Source organism: Rosa chinensis, chromosome 5 (genome assembly GCF_002994745.2).
Source record: "Rosa chinensis cultivar Old Blush chromosome 5, RchiOBHm-V2, whole genome shotgun sequence".
In the NCBI taxonomy this organism is placed as follows: Eukaryota; Viridiplantae; Streptophyta; class Magnoliopsida; order Rosales; family Rosaceae; genus Rosa; species Rosa chinensis.
In genome coordinates, this window is record NC_037092.1 from 86,557,093 (window position 1) to 86,570,820 (window position 13,728).

General features: G+C 38.5%; 2 protein-coding genes across 2 annotated transcripts; one reads left to right on the plus strand and one right to left on the minus strand.

The window, feature by feature from the left end:
- Positions 1 to 1,451: 1,451 nt before the first annotated feature.
- LOC112167125 (nucleolar complex protein 2 homolog) lies at positions 1,452 to 6,634 on the minus strand. Its single transcript, XM_024304093.2, has 11 exons — positions 6,409 to 6,634; positions 6,191 to 6,297; positions 5,877 to 5,948; positions 5,228 to 5,791; positions 4,337 to 4,639; positions 3,677 to 4,006; positions 3,384 to 3,590; positions 3,129 to 3,215; positions 2,447 to 2,541; positions 2,230 to 2,361; positions 1,452 to 2,012 (listed from the first exon to the last, which is right to left on the minus strand). The coding sequence occupies exons 1-11, from the start codon at positions 6,425 to 6,427 to the stop codon at positions 1,736 to 1,738; spliced, it is 2,193 nt and encodes a 730-aa protein (XP_024159861.1). The 5' UTR covers positions 6,428 to 6,634; the 3' UTR covers positions 1,452 to 1,735.
- A 3,092-nt stretch (positions 6,635 to 9,726) lies between these two features.
- On the plus strand, positions 9,727 to 11,375 carry LOC112201466 (delta(12)-acyl-lipid-desaturase). Its single transcript, XM_024342342.2, has 3 exons — positions 9,727 to 9,850; positions 9,912 to 10,416; positions 10,702 to 11,375. Exons 2-3 carry the CDS (start codon positions 9,938 to 9,940, stop codon positions 11,354 to 11,356), a joined length of 1,134 nt encoding a protein of 377 aa, XP_024198110.1. The 5' UTR covers positions 9,727 to 9,850; positions 9,912 to 9,937; the 3' UTR covers positions 11,357 to 11,375.
- Positions 11,376 to 13,728: the final 2,353 nt, after the last annotated feature.

The following is a 13,728-nucleotide window of genomic DNA, read 5'->3' on the forward strand; positions in this document are numbered from 1 at the left end:
CCGAGGTTGAAAATCCAGATTTCGACTGTGACTCAAGTACAGGGTACGTAGTGTCAACCCTGTGCCTATGTCCCCCAACCCAATGGCCACCATAAAAAGTTATATATAAAAAGAGACACACATTTGTCAATGAAATGTCTGTCGCTAAAAAGTCTTCTATAAGAAAATAAAATAGGGATGCACATTTGACAAATTATTTGAAAGTCATAAAAGTATAAAATAAGAAGCTTCCGACACAAAAAGAAAACAAATATAAAGAGAGACATACCCAGATCCAAACCTAGTGGAAACCATAGCTGGAGGATCCTTCCTCTTTTCTTCCCGTCTCACAGGCGCCACTTTGCATCATCGGACTATGGCATAGTTTTGACGCAGTTGTTGACTAAGATGATTTGTAAATGGAGAATATAGGATGTGCAAGTGCAGCACGCGATACTTATTGAGCAGTTTAGGGAATATGTGATGCTAAGTGGATTAGCAAGTGCAGATCACGATTGACATGGCGATAAGTGCTTGAAGTTGCAGATCGTTATCAGTAATGTTTCCCAAGCTGGTGGCAAACATAATTAACGTTTCAGTTTATAATTAACGTTTGTTTGAAGTTTTTAGTTATCTCTAGTCTTTTTATTTATTATTATTATTATTATTATTATTATTTATGTTTAGATCTCAAATAAGTTCATACTCTTTCGAGTTAGGGTTGTCGTCATGGATTCTGGTGGGTGCTTGCATTTGGATTGCTAGTCTTTTGTCCATAACCTAGTTTACTATCAGCTTAAGATCGTGCGTTACATTACCTGCAGCTTGCATTGATGTGATAGGGAGATCCTAGGATTGTCCACCCAATAATTCTCTATTATGATCACATGTTTCACTTATTGCAAACTATTTTGGTCAATTTGACTCGATCAATAGCTCAATTTAATCCTCATCATTAGATCCATTGACATATTAATCTATCATCTTTCGAGTGAAAATGTGGTAATTCCTGACTGGATGTTGTGATTGTGGTCACTTTATAATTACAGCTTATTGGAATAAAATTTCATGAGAGAGAGATTTGCAGACCGTTGAGTTTTCTCATAAAAATATAAACTTATGCCGACTACGACACCTTCAATAAAAAAATAAAAAATACACACACACACATTGACACACGGTTAGCAAAAGAGACATATGAAAATCTACACACCTCTCTTCGTCGCTAAAAAGCTTCAGTTCAACTCACAATAGACATATTGTTTATTTAATTAAAAATAAAAATAAAAACTTGTACTCATGAACTAAATTCAATTTATTCTCAGCTTATCACCTAATTTGGCATTAAGTAGACCTATATGACCTTATTTATCAAACTTCAAAACCCAGGCACATTTGCCTCTTATTTTCAAAGAAAAGATGTAAGCTCTCTATCTAATTATCCAAGGTGCAAAACTCCACAGCTCCACAGCTCCGATGTAAAATTTTATTAAAATAAAAATAAAAATAAATAAATAAAAAGGAACAATGTAGATATTGCAGAAATTTGATGGTAAATAATTTGCAAAGTCTTCAATTTTGTATGTCAGCAACTCAGCATAAATACTTCAACAAAGATTCCCTTGGCTACTACTCTCGTTCCTAATGAAAAAAGTGAATTTTTCCTTCCGCAAGTTTCTACATGTAGCTTTGACAAAACCTGGTTTTCACGACCACGCCTTCACTCATTATCACAACTCACATCACCTTTGTGTCTTCATTTAACGCCCTTTCTCTTCCTTGATTTCTTTGCTTGAGATTTTACATTCTTCTTTGATGGATTTGTAAATCGTTTCTGCTTGTTACTTCCCGGGTTCGATGGTTCTGGCTTTCCCTCTTCTTCATCCGCATCTGAAAGAGCATCACTTGAAGGCCCATCTTCTTCATCAGAGCTGAGTACCAAATCTTCAACAATATCTTCATCAATGGCTACCCGTTCCTCCTGCTCAGTCTTTCTCTTTTTCTTCTTTTTCACATCTTTAGGTTCTTTATCCCTGCACAGATTGACAAGAAAATAAATGAGAGAGAGAGAGAGAGAGAAAGAGAGACTGTGTTTTCTAACAAACACATTAAAAAACAGCATCTTCTTACAATGTCGGTTTTCTGTGTTCTATGTGGAAACGCAAGAGAAATATACCTAGAACAATTAGTGTATGATATATATATATATATATATATAGATATAGAGAGAGAGAGAGAGAGAGGACATACTTGGAATCAACTCCAGGTAACCAGGATGAACTAAACACAGTAGTGCCTTCCTCGTCCCTAGTGTCATCTTCTTCATCACTCTCTTGTATTTTCCTCTTTCCAAACACAGCTGAATTCTCTCCCACAAGAACACTGGAAGCCATAGGCTTGTTAGAAAAATGGAATATCAAACATGAAAAAATGAATATGAACCCGAAAAGACAAAATGATCTCAGACCTGGATTCCACCAGTGAATCATTTCTTTGTTGCGCTATTTGGCGTAGACTTAAAACATATTGTGATAGAGGGCTAGCCTCTGATCTTTTTTCATCCTATTACAAGATAAAAAGAATTTAGTTTCTCCATCATATTAAAATCAAATGAAATAACATTCAGGATATCAGAGGTGACCAATCTATCATATGACAAATATCATTTTTATGAGTAACATTACTATAAAACCTTTTCTTTAAGAAATAGGAAAATAATGATTGTTCGATCATGAAACATTTCTTTTTAACAAGAAAACAGTAATTAAACTGATTGTTTAGAAGTTAAAAATAGCAAATAAAAATGAAAAAAACAAAAACTACTCAAACCCAGCATTGGTACTTGCTGCTGAGCTATCACGATCTGCCAGCAATGATATCCATACCACAACCATATCATTGCTTTTATTGTTATTATTACTATTATTATATTTAGAAGACAGAATCCTGCTATTGAAAAGAGTTCAAAAGCAACATTTTACAAATACCAACCCCAAGCCAACAAAAGCAGGACAAAGTAGCAACTCATCAATGACCTTCAACATCCAAGATTCCAAGAAACAGGACCTTATTATTGGATGGTATCAACGTATAAGCATGCAAAATTGTTACGGGGAAAATGAGAAAAAAGAAATCAAGGAAGTGCAGACCTCAAGAAAAGATGCAACTGCAGGATCATTTGGCAGAAATGAGATTGCCTTGCGCCTTTCAGTTATAAACTGCGAATTGGCCTCAATCTGGTACATAGAATTGCTGAACATTAGCTATGAGCACCCTTTCCCGCATTTAAAAGATGCAATTATTAGCATACCAAATAGTAAAATCACAGTTCCTTCACTCAACAGTTGGCATATGTCAAGCTCAAGCACAAGTAAAGAGAACGTGTGGTCACTCTGAGTACATACCTGACGGATAAGCTCTCTTGTTGCTCTCCGAAACCTCTCAACCTTGGTGGATTTGCAAAAGCCACGCAATCGCACGCCTGGTATAAAGGACAACTCAGGGAAAGCAATGGAATAGCTCCACTGCGCTAAATGCTCAGCAAGCTCATCAACAACAGACAACACACAAGCCTCCTGAAATGCTCGGGTCTTCAGGGTTGGCTTGCTAACCTGCAATCAAAATTCTTTAAATATCATAAACAATATAACTGTAATAGAAAATTGACGTGGAGAAAACTGTCCATGTTCAAATATACCTTAAGTATAGTACGCAAATCAACAGCTTTGCCAACACCACCTGTGGTGGGCCTATTCAATTCTTTCATTTCAAGCATGTCCAAAAGCAACATAGAAACTGGAGTGAAAGTACCCGTCGAAGCAGCAATTCGATTAAGCATTCTAATACAACGCAATCTGAGAGGTAAATACCTAGCTGTTGGAACTAGACGGGCAGCCCCGTAAATTATTTGGGTCAGGGGATATACAACTGGTCTAAAGTCAGCTTCTGAGCCGTAGGCACAGACAGCTCCAGTCCAGAGCTCAAGGCAGTTCATGAACTTCCACTCATAAACCTTTCTAAATGCTTCCTGGAAAAAATGCAGCCGCATAAGTAAAATGTAATAGATATAGTACATCTGGCAAGTTTTTAGAACTTATATAACTTCTGAATCTTTGTTTCATTTATTTAAACAAGTAAACAAGCTAGAATTTTGCAGCTTTGAGGCAGAAGCTAAAACTTTTATTATGAAAATTGTTTAGTTTTCATATAATCAATAATGCAAAATTTTGAGGTGTCACTTGTGCCTCTACGAGAAGAATAAGGAATTTATTAGGATGATCATTCTTAACTTTGACAAAGAAGTTACATGCTGCAACCAAACAAAGGCTCTATTTAATCTTATAAAAGTGAATAGTACCTTAGTTTTTGAACTAAGTGCCTCTCGCAAGATCATTGCTAATTGCCGAATGAAAATGAAGGCATGTTGATATGCAGTCGGAAGGTCTACACCGTAAAGTTCAATTACACAATTTCCAAGAAACTGGACATGTTGTAATTTTGCTGCATTCATAAACTGGCAGTTCAAGACATAGGCTTTGTAGATCCCCTTGAAGCATTCATCTAAGCAATCAGATCCCAGCCGAATGCACAGATCTCTTAAAAATAGAAGGGAGGCAATTGGGAGGGCACCTCCACCTAAACCCCACAAATCAAGGGCAGTCTGCAAAAAGTAAACAACATTATTAGTTCTAAATTAATAAATTGAGAGAGAAAGAAATTATTGTAGAAGTAAATATTAAGTAAACGAAAAACAGGATAATTAATCTGAAATTAATATCTCATGTACAGTGGAAATTCTAGCAAATAGCTAGGTAGGCAGTCTGAGGGGGATCAAACCCCAGACCACATGGGAGCAAACCATTAGCATGATAGCTGCTAGTAACCCTGGTTGGTCCGAATATAAACTAAATGGTAAGGGTGAAACTAGGATTTATGCCCTCTCAAACATGCACCACACAGTCATGCTCCACATTGGCAGACTATAAATCTTTAATAACTTATATTAGTACACTCAACCAAAGTTTCATGTTCATCCAGGTATTGATATAGATCCAACAAGAGAATTCCAAAAGATTGTGAAAAAAACATCAACTGAGGTACTTTTGGAACTGGAAATCAATGTGTAATGTCTCAATTAAAATCTCCATAAACTCAAGCTATACCCACAAGCAGTAGAGTAGGAAAGTCACAACCACAAAGAAGAGAATTTCAAACAGAACATAACATTGAGTGTATCTTTTGAACTCACCTTAACATACTTCCTCAGGAGAATCGGAAAAGCAGCCAAAAATATGGAGGAATGTTTAAGACGCCGTAAAGTAAATGATATCATGTCTGTGTCAGTCATTTGACGCAAGACGTGTAAAGCATTTCCAAGATATGACTTCACTAAATGGTTGTAGTTCTTCCATCGTTTTGTGCTCATAAGATCTATTATTGTCTCTTTTTTCCCACCAAAGGCAGGGAGCTCCAACAAGTTCCGAATTATTCCATCCATTTCATTAAGTACAAATACCATCACTTTATTAAAGACACTGCTAGACATAATACTAAAATCTAGAGTAGACTCATCCTCTTTATCATCACCATAGTGGCAGGCAGTGCGGAAAGCTTTCATAAGAGAATGAATAGCACTCAATTTCCCAGTTTCTCGAATCATGTTGCACCAAGAATCAACCATTTCACTAGTTATAACTTTTTTCGGCGTCTCCTTTTCCTTCTTTTTGACATCATGATCGCTAGTGTCTTCATCCTCTTCTATCTCATCACCTTCTTGCGTCTCTTCATCCTCCAAGTTAGCATCCGAATCTTCCTGCATAAAACAAGGACAGACTCAATTTAGCATCCAGCGTCGTTTAGCAATAATGAAACGGTAAAGCAAATTCTTCCATACTCACTTCAATGTCCTCATCGTCAAACTGCAGAAGTTCCTGGTCATGCTCTTTTAAGAAGTCATAGAACTCCGGGTCCTGCAAATACAGATACAACCGCAAAAACCAACCCATTAAAATGCAAGTTTCTCGAAAACATCACACAATTAAGATAAAAACCCAACTTCATTATCAATCGATTCAACTACGATAACTTCAAAGACCACCTCTACATTCATCACCGATGCAAAATCTCAAAACTTTACACAGTAAGCACTTCAGCAAATTCGTAAAAACACAAACTTTCATACATATCTACATTCAAAAACAGAAGTTCCAACCTTTTCATGAAGTCTTTCGAGTTGTTCCTTATGCTGTTTCGCTTGACCTACAGAGCTTTTCTGGGTTCCCTCATCACTTTTCCTTTTCCCAAGTTTCGATTTTTTCACTGAGATTACAACTTAAGCTTATTGGGTTAGTAAATGAAAATCAGATTGACTAGTTGCAAAGCAGAGCACATATAGAACCAGCAAATATATATATAATTTTGATGAAGAACCTGGGTTTTTTGCTTCCATAGCAACAATGGGTGGCTTAATTCAATCTTCGATATAGAACCCAAGAGCAGGAAAGACCCCCAAACACGCCCAATTTGAGAAGATGAGGAAAAGGAGTGGGAAATTTTAAGAGATTGCTCTAGTTAGAAGCCACCACCTAAAACCCTAAAATTTCAGATTATGGGTTTTGACCATGTTTTGACTTTCTTTGTCATCCTCTGTTGAACTTGTTTGGGCTTTGAAGCTTTTGGGCTGGAGTTCTAATGGGTCAGTCAGGGCCGGGAGTCATGTATATAAGTTGGCCTTTAAACAACTATTAGCCCAATCACCTGTCATTTTGTTATCGGGTCGAAAATAATCAGACGGAAAACCTAATTTTCAATGATAGGGAGAGGCTCTTATGAATATCTTTAAAAGGAGATAATTCTATGACATAATCTAATACAAACTTTGTAAGTGAAAGGATTGGAATGAATTACTTGAGATCGTTGCCAATTGTTCATATGATGCTTAACCTTGAACGCAACCTCAACTTAAATCCACAATCTTAACACCGGTAGCCAAGACCAAGGTGAAGACCATACGACAGGCAGTTGTGGCGTCAATGGAGGAAGTGTTGGATTTCACAAACCAATAGAAAGTTGTTTCTGAAAAATATAATTACTATATACATGAGGTCTTTCTACTAAGGGATTCTTCTTTTGACCACTTTAAGAATTTGTTTATGAAACTCACTATTCAATCATATATCAGCATCTCGACTGTTAAATTTTTAGGTCTCCATTTGCAAATATTCAGCGAAATTGAAAATTGTTAAGGTATCACAATCGTGATTTGCCATTATGAACATGAACGATTCAGGTTTGATAAATTTAGTTCGTCCGATGTTTGATATAGTTCGATACCTTAACGATTATTAATTTGACTGAAAATTTACTCATGTGATCTATTCAGAGAGACCTAACAAACTAAATAGTGTTTGCTCTATGACCAAGTGATCTATTCATGTGACAATTTTCAATTTACTCATGTGATCTATTCATATATATATATATATATATATATATATATATATATACACACACACACACACACACACAGGGCCCTTCTAGTGAGGGATCCCTTTTTTTGGTCTTGTATAGGGATAGGCATTATACCAACTTTTCGATTATATTTTCACATCTTAACCGTTCAGTTTTTAGGTCCTAATGTATAGATCACTTATGCAAATTTTCAGCCAAATTGGTGATTGTTAAGGCATCCAAAACTGCAATTTACACGAACGGACCGAATCTGTCGAACCGGAACCGTTCGTGTTTATAATGGTAAATTGCAGTTTTGGATGCCTTAACGATCATCAAATTGGCTGAAAATTTGCAGAAGTGATCTATACATTAGGACCTAAAAACTGAACGGTTAAGATGTGAAAATATGATCGAAAAGTTGGTATAATGCCTATCCCTATACAAGACCAAAAAAGGGATCTCTCACTAGAAGAGCCTTGTGTGTGTGTGTGTGTGTGTATATATATATATATATATAGTGTTTTCTCTATGACCAAGTGAGTGAGAAATTCCTGATAACACGTTCTTTGATTTAAAATGAAGGTCGGTTGAGATTCAATGAACGTATTTTAAGTGTTTAAATTTGATTGCGAAGCATAATATTAAACATAGGAGTAAGTAATCACTTATTCATTGTTACGTGATTATCTAGTGAACGAGACCATCCCTATATGATACTAAGCGAAATAATAATAATAATGATTTTTTTTAATCGAAAGAGGTCAACCCGATTTTATAATTCAGTAAGTAGTACCAAACGACACACCCCAATGGAGTCGATAGTAAAGAGTTGTCCTTTCGGACTCACAAAGAACCCTATTCTAGCTAAATAGAAACTCTGCAATCCAGAGCACACCCACCTTTTAGGAAATCCACGCACCATTATTCTAACAAAACCTAAGTACTCAGAAACTATTTAAATAAATGTTTCAACCGAGCACTAGATTTTGCCGCCCAAACTAAAATTAAATATTTCTAGTAGTCATAGCTTCCTTCAAAGAAGAGGGAAGGATAACTAAACCTAAAATAAGGGAAAAAGGCCTTAAGGGCCTTGCAGACACAAAACAGCCTAGTCCAGCCTAAGCTCAACAGTCCAAGGTTGTAGAAACCCTAGCAATCAACTGCTCCCTCTCGCAGCCACCACGAACGACTATGCTGACCATGTCGTCAGTATTATTGTCCCAAGCCTTAAGGGCTTAGGACAATAACTAAACCTAAGGGCATTGTAGATCCAAAACAGCCCAGTCCAGCCTCAGCCCAACATCCAAGATGGAGTCCAACAATCCAAGGTTGCAGAAACTCTAGCAATCAACTGCTCCCTCTCGCAGCCACCACCAACGACTATGCTGACCATGCCGTCAGTATTATTGTCCCAAGCCTCAGGATCAGCACCATCACAAATGGCACATCCACCGCTTAAACAGCCACCAACGTTGCCGTACCTACCACTGCTATCGCGGCACCTACCAGCGTTCAAGCTACCAGCACCGCCCACATCAAGGGAAGACAGATACGATACCATCACCACTATAGTGCCCGCCGTCGTCAAATCCACCCAAGAGTCGGGCACACCCAATCTAGTCTCATTGCCCACGACCACATTTAAGAACCATACACACGGAGCATTCGGATCTCCAGGCTCCTTCATCCACTATGCAAATCCGAGCAACCGAGATCCCATTTCGAACAAAGACATCTCGGTTTATCACCGAGCACAGCACCCGATCAACGCCACCAACTCTGGTTGCAATACCCGCATCCGTAGCAATAGTATCACCAAAACCTGACACCCTCACAAAACCATCATTACCCAACACAACTAGAAGGAGAATAAGTAGCCTAGAGGCCACCATGACCACCATTGACGGGCAATAGGGAGATACGAGGATCCACCTCGAGAGGTTTCTCATAATAATAATGATAATAGCAAGTGAAAGAAGTAAAAAATGATGATCATGTATTTCACACCTTACTTATGTTCCACACTGAAATTCTCTATGTTATGCATATCGTCAATATCGTGGAAATAATATTTACTCATGCTTAAAAATACAGTACGTTCGATTATGTGGATAATTTGAATGAACCTCATGTCACACTCGTGTCAATTAGAAGCCAACTCAAATCCACTAATTTCAATCTCGTAGAACCCAAGGCAGACATGTGAGGAAGTAAAGAGTGCAATTCCCACGAGAAAAGTAGAACCATTCCTCATAAACTTCCACTGTCTTTTTTGGTCCCCAGAATGCCAGTTTACTTGACGAGTGTTTGGAGTAGTTTCACTACACAACAAGTCATCCATGCATATCAAGGCAACTTCTGCCATTAATAAACTCTGATGTAACACAAAAGACTTGCATCATCTCCTCAGCTGCTTAAGGTACTGGTTCTTCTTCATCATCTACCTTAGATCTACACTTTTTCACTTAGTAACCTTTCAGGGTAACAAGAAGACCTAGCCCTAGCCATGGGAGCAGATACCAAGTCCGAAGAGCCAAAAACGACTCGTCAAAGGCTGCCGATTTCGATGCCTCCCTTCACTCTGAGCCAACTGAAGAAAGCCGTACCTCCACATTGCTTCAAGCGCTCTCTCCTCCGCTCCTTCTCTTATGTCATCTACGACCTCACCTTGGTGTTTCTCTTCTACCACATCGCCACCTCTTACTTCCACCTCATCCCTCATCCCCTCTCCTACATCGCATGGCCAGTCTATTGGATCCTTCAGGGCTGCATCCTCACCGGCGTGTGGGTCATCGCGCATGAGTGTGGCCACCACGCCTTCAGTGACTACCAGCTCCTAGACGACGTCGTTGGCCTTGTTCTTCACTCGGCTCTGTTGGTCCCGTACTTCTCCTGGAAATACAGTCACAGGCGCCACCACTCCAACACGGGATCGATGGAGAGGGATGAAGTGTTTGTTCCTAAACCCAAATCCAAGATCCCATGGTACTATTGGAAGATTTTCTTTGATTTCATTCTACCTAGTTATCGATATACGTACGCAATGTTTTTTAATTATATGTCACAAAAACTTGTGTATCTGGTACGTACTTATGAATTTAGTGTTTTGTGATTCGATACACGTACTATGTAAAATGTAAAAATTAGGTTGATTGATTGATTAAGCTAACGGTCAGGTTAACGTATTGCTTGTAATTAAGCCAAATTAATCTGGGCTTTGTTTGTTTCCTCAGTACTTTTCATTCAGTTTGTTTTGTAATTTTCCACCAGGTACAACAAATACTTCAACAACCCACCAGGCAGGTTGATCAGTATTGTCTTCACCCTCACACTCGGTTGGCCGTTGTACTTGGCATTTAACGTGTCGGGTCGACCCTACGACCGTTTTGCCTGCCACTATGACCCTTACGGTCCTATATTTTCCGACCGAGAAACCGTTCAAATATATATCTCGGATCTCGGAATTTTGGTCACAGCTTCCGTGCTCTACCGCATTGCAATGGCTAAGGGATTGGCTTGGCTTGTATGTGTTTATGGGGTGCCCTTACTAATAACAAACGGGTTTCTTGTGCTGATCACATATTTGCAGCACACTCACCCATCACTGCCGCACTATGACACGTCGGAGTGGGATTGGTTGAGAGGAGCTTTGTCCACTGTGGATAGAGACTATGGGGTGCTCAATAAGGTTTTCCATAATATTACAGACACACATGTTGTTCATCATCTCTTCTCTACAATGCCACACTATAATGCAATGGAGGCCACAATAGCAGTGAAGCCTATATTGGGAGATTACTATGGTTTTGATGGGACTCCGATTTACAAGGCTTTGTGGAGGGAGGCTAAGGAGTGCCTTTATGTTGAACCGGATGAAGATGCTCCTAATACCAAAGGTGTTTTTTGGTACCGGAATTACTTCTGATCAAGGAAATGTTCCAGAGTTTAGCATTGTCAATAAAGGGTAGGGGTGTGGATGCTTTTGTGTTTATAGTATAGATGGCGTGTACTTACGTAACGAGGTTATGGCTTTGGTTTAAGAAGGTGTACATTGTTGTTAATTAATCTTGTGTCTGATACTCTTTGGCTCCTTACAATTACCTAGAATTACTTGGTTTAGAAATCATTTACATGATTCCACGTACATATTTTCCTTCATTCAAACAGACCATGAATAATCGTTACCACACCTTCCTCTATATGAAATATGTATTTTTTTTTTTTTTGGTGCCTACTGTAGAACGTAATCATATTTAGTTTTAAATGAATTGCAACTATCCCCTATATATAATATGGTAAAAGAAAAATTAAGTGCAAAGCTTGCTACAGCACTGCACGTACACAAACCAACTTAATATTATAATTATAAGTAGGTGGCAATGTGCATGCATACAATTCTTTCTACAATGTAGATCTCAACTTCGAATAATGTTCTGACTCAGAAAATGTAAAAGTAACATTAAACTTGCTAGTAGCTAGCTAAATGAGTAATATATGATCAAGAATATATACCATTATAGATCGAGTATCTTACTGAGGTGGATCGATCCATCTGAGATGCATGGCTTTTTCATTTGTTGGTGACAAAAAATTTCCTAGAGGATTTTGACTCACCAATGAATATTAACTGAAGTAGAAACTGACCAAGAACGATTGAAAAGCTTTCTTTGTTTGTTGAATGATGTTTGATGACCGTCAGCTCAAAGAAAAAGGGGGGGGGGGGGGGGGGGGGGGGGGGGGGGGTATCTACAGAAAACTCTCTTATGCCTAAGCTAGTAACTATCTAAGTCAAGTTTACTAGAAAGAATTAGAATGAGATAGCTTACCTGGTTGTCAAGCCTCCTTTATATAGACTACGACTTACTTGGGAGACAAGCCGCCATTATCTTCGCTTTTATGGCTGCATTTACTTACACACTTATGATAATATTTATTGCTGCACTAACGACGGTTAATCATGGCACATTTACAACAGTCATTCATCGCGCATTCATAGTCGTAATTATTGCTCGTAGTTATCATCGTAGTTAAAGCCGTAATAATTGCACTTTCATGACCGATATTTATCGCCATACTAACTACAAAGTTAATTGCCTTAATTGTGGGTCTAATAGTAGTTGACCACCCCCACACCGTTTGAGATATAAGTCTCAGGTGATCGAAAGGGGTAGATACATACTAACTAAAAGAAAAAAATTGAACCTTCAACGCAAGCAACACACACGTAGAGTGATGGACTTAGCTAACGTCTTGCATAGACACGTCAATATATACAGCAAATCTAAGTTGGATAAATAATTATAAAAAAGAATTACACGGAGAAACAAACTATCATGCATTGAACCTCATTAAATTCTATCCCATTCAATAAATTTGTGGGAGAGTGCGTAAAAATATTATTTCGGTTGTTTGGCTTTGGCCTAGTTTGGCTAGCAAACAGTCTCTTTTAATTGCGTGAGTGTGCCAACACCGAGGGTGTAGTCGTCGGGGCGTCTCTTGACCTAGCTTTTTCTTCAAACGTTATGGACTAGGAGAGCACCAACCTCGTCATAAGGTTCTTTCTTCTGCCTTAGGGATAAAGACTTCAGTTGTGATCCCTTGCATCACCGAATCAATACTTAGTGTTGTAGGCTAAGCAAAGCAATCACCGGGAAGTAGGAGAAAGTACGGGTTTTGCTAAAGCGTGACTTTAGCTTTGCTGGGTTGCTAGGGCGTGACCCTAGCTTCGTTGGTTTCAACTAGGTTGAAGGTTTGCTCCAAAGAGGCTTTGGATAATCTGAGAGATTAGTTGATTGAGGAGTTGTGTGTTGTTGACCCTTGAAACCTGGTATTTATAATTAGGTTTCGGCAGTTCCTTTCCATAAAAGGATTATTGATTGAAGATTCCTAATTGGTCTCTGCTACTTGAATTCTATAAGGACTCGTTTTCCTCATGGACTCTAGAATGGGCGAAGCTGTAACCCAAAACCAAAGTAGACTTAATTTTTGGGCCGCAGGTATCGGCTCGCTATGCTCGATCCTCTAAAGGATATTGCCAAAAATACTTTTGGGCTCAAACATCCGTGACATATGTATAACCTAAATCATGTTAAACAGCGACAAGCGTGACCCGTAGCCCACCATTGTACCGATATTGTCCCAACTTAACCACCCGATAGGTGTTGGGTTTTAATCACAAAAGGCCTCGGTACAATTGGGTGAGATCCACCCACCTATAAGTTATATTTTATTTGTCACTTTTCCAATGTGGGATCTTTCCTCTCCAACACGCCCCCTCACGTGCAACCTAGCTCTAGG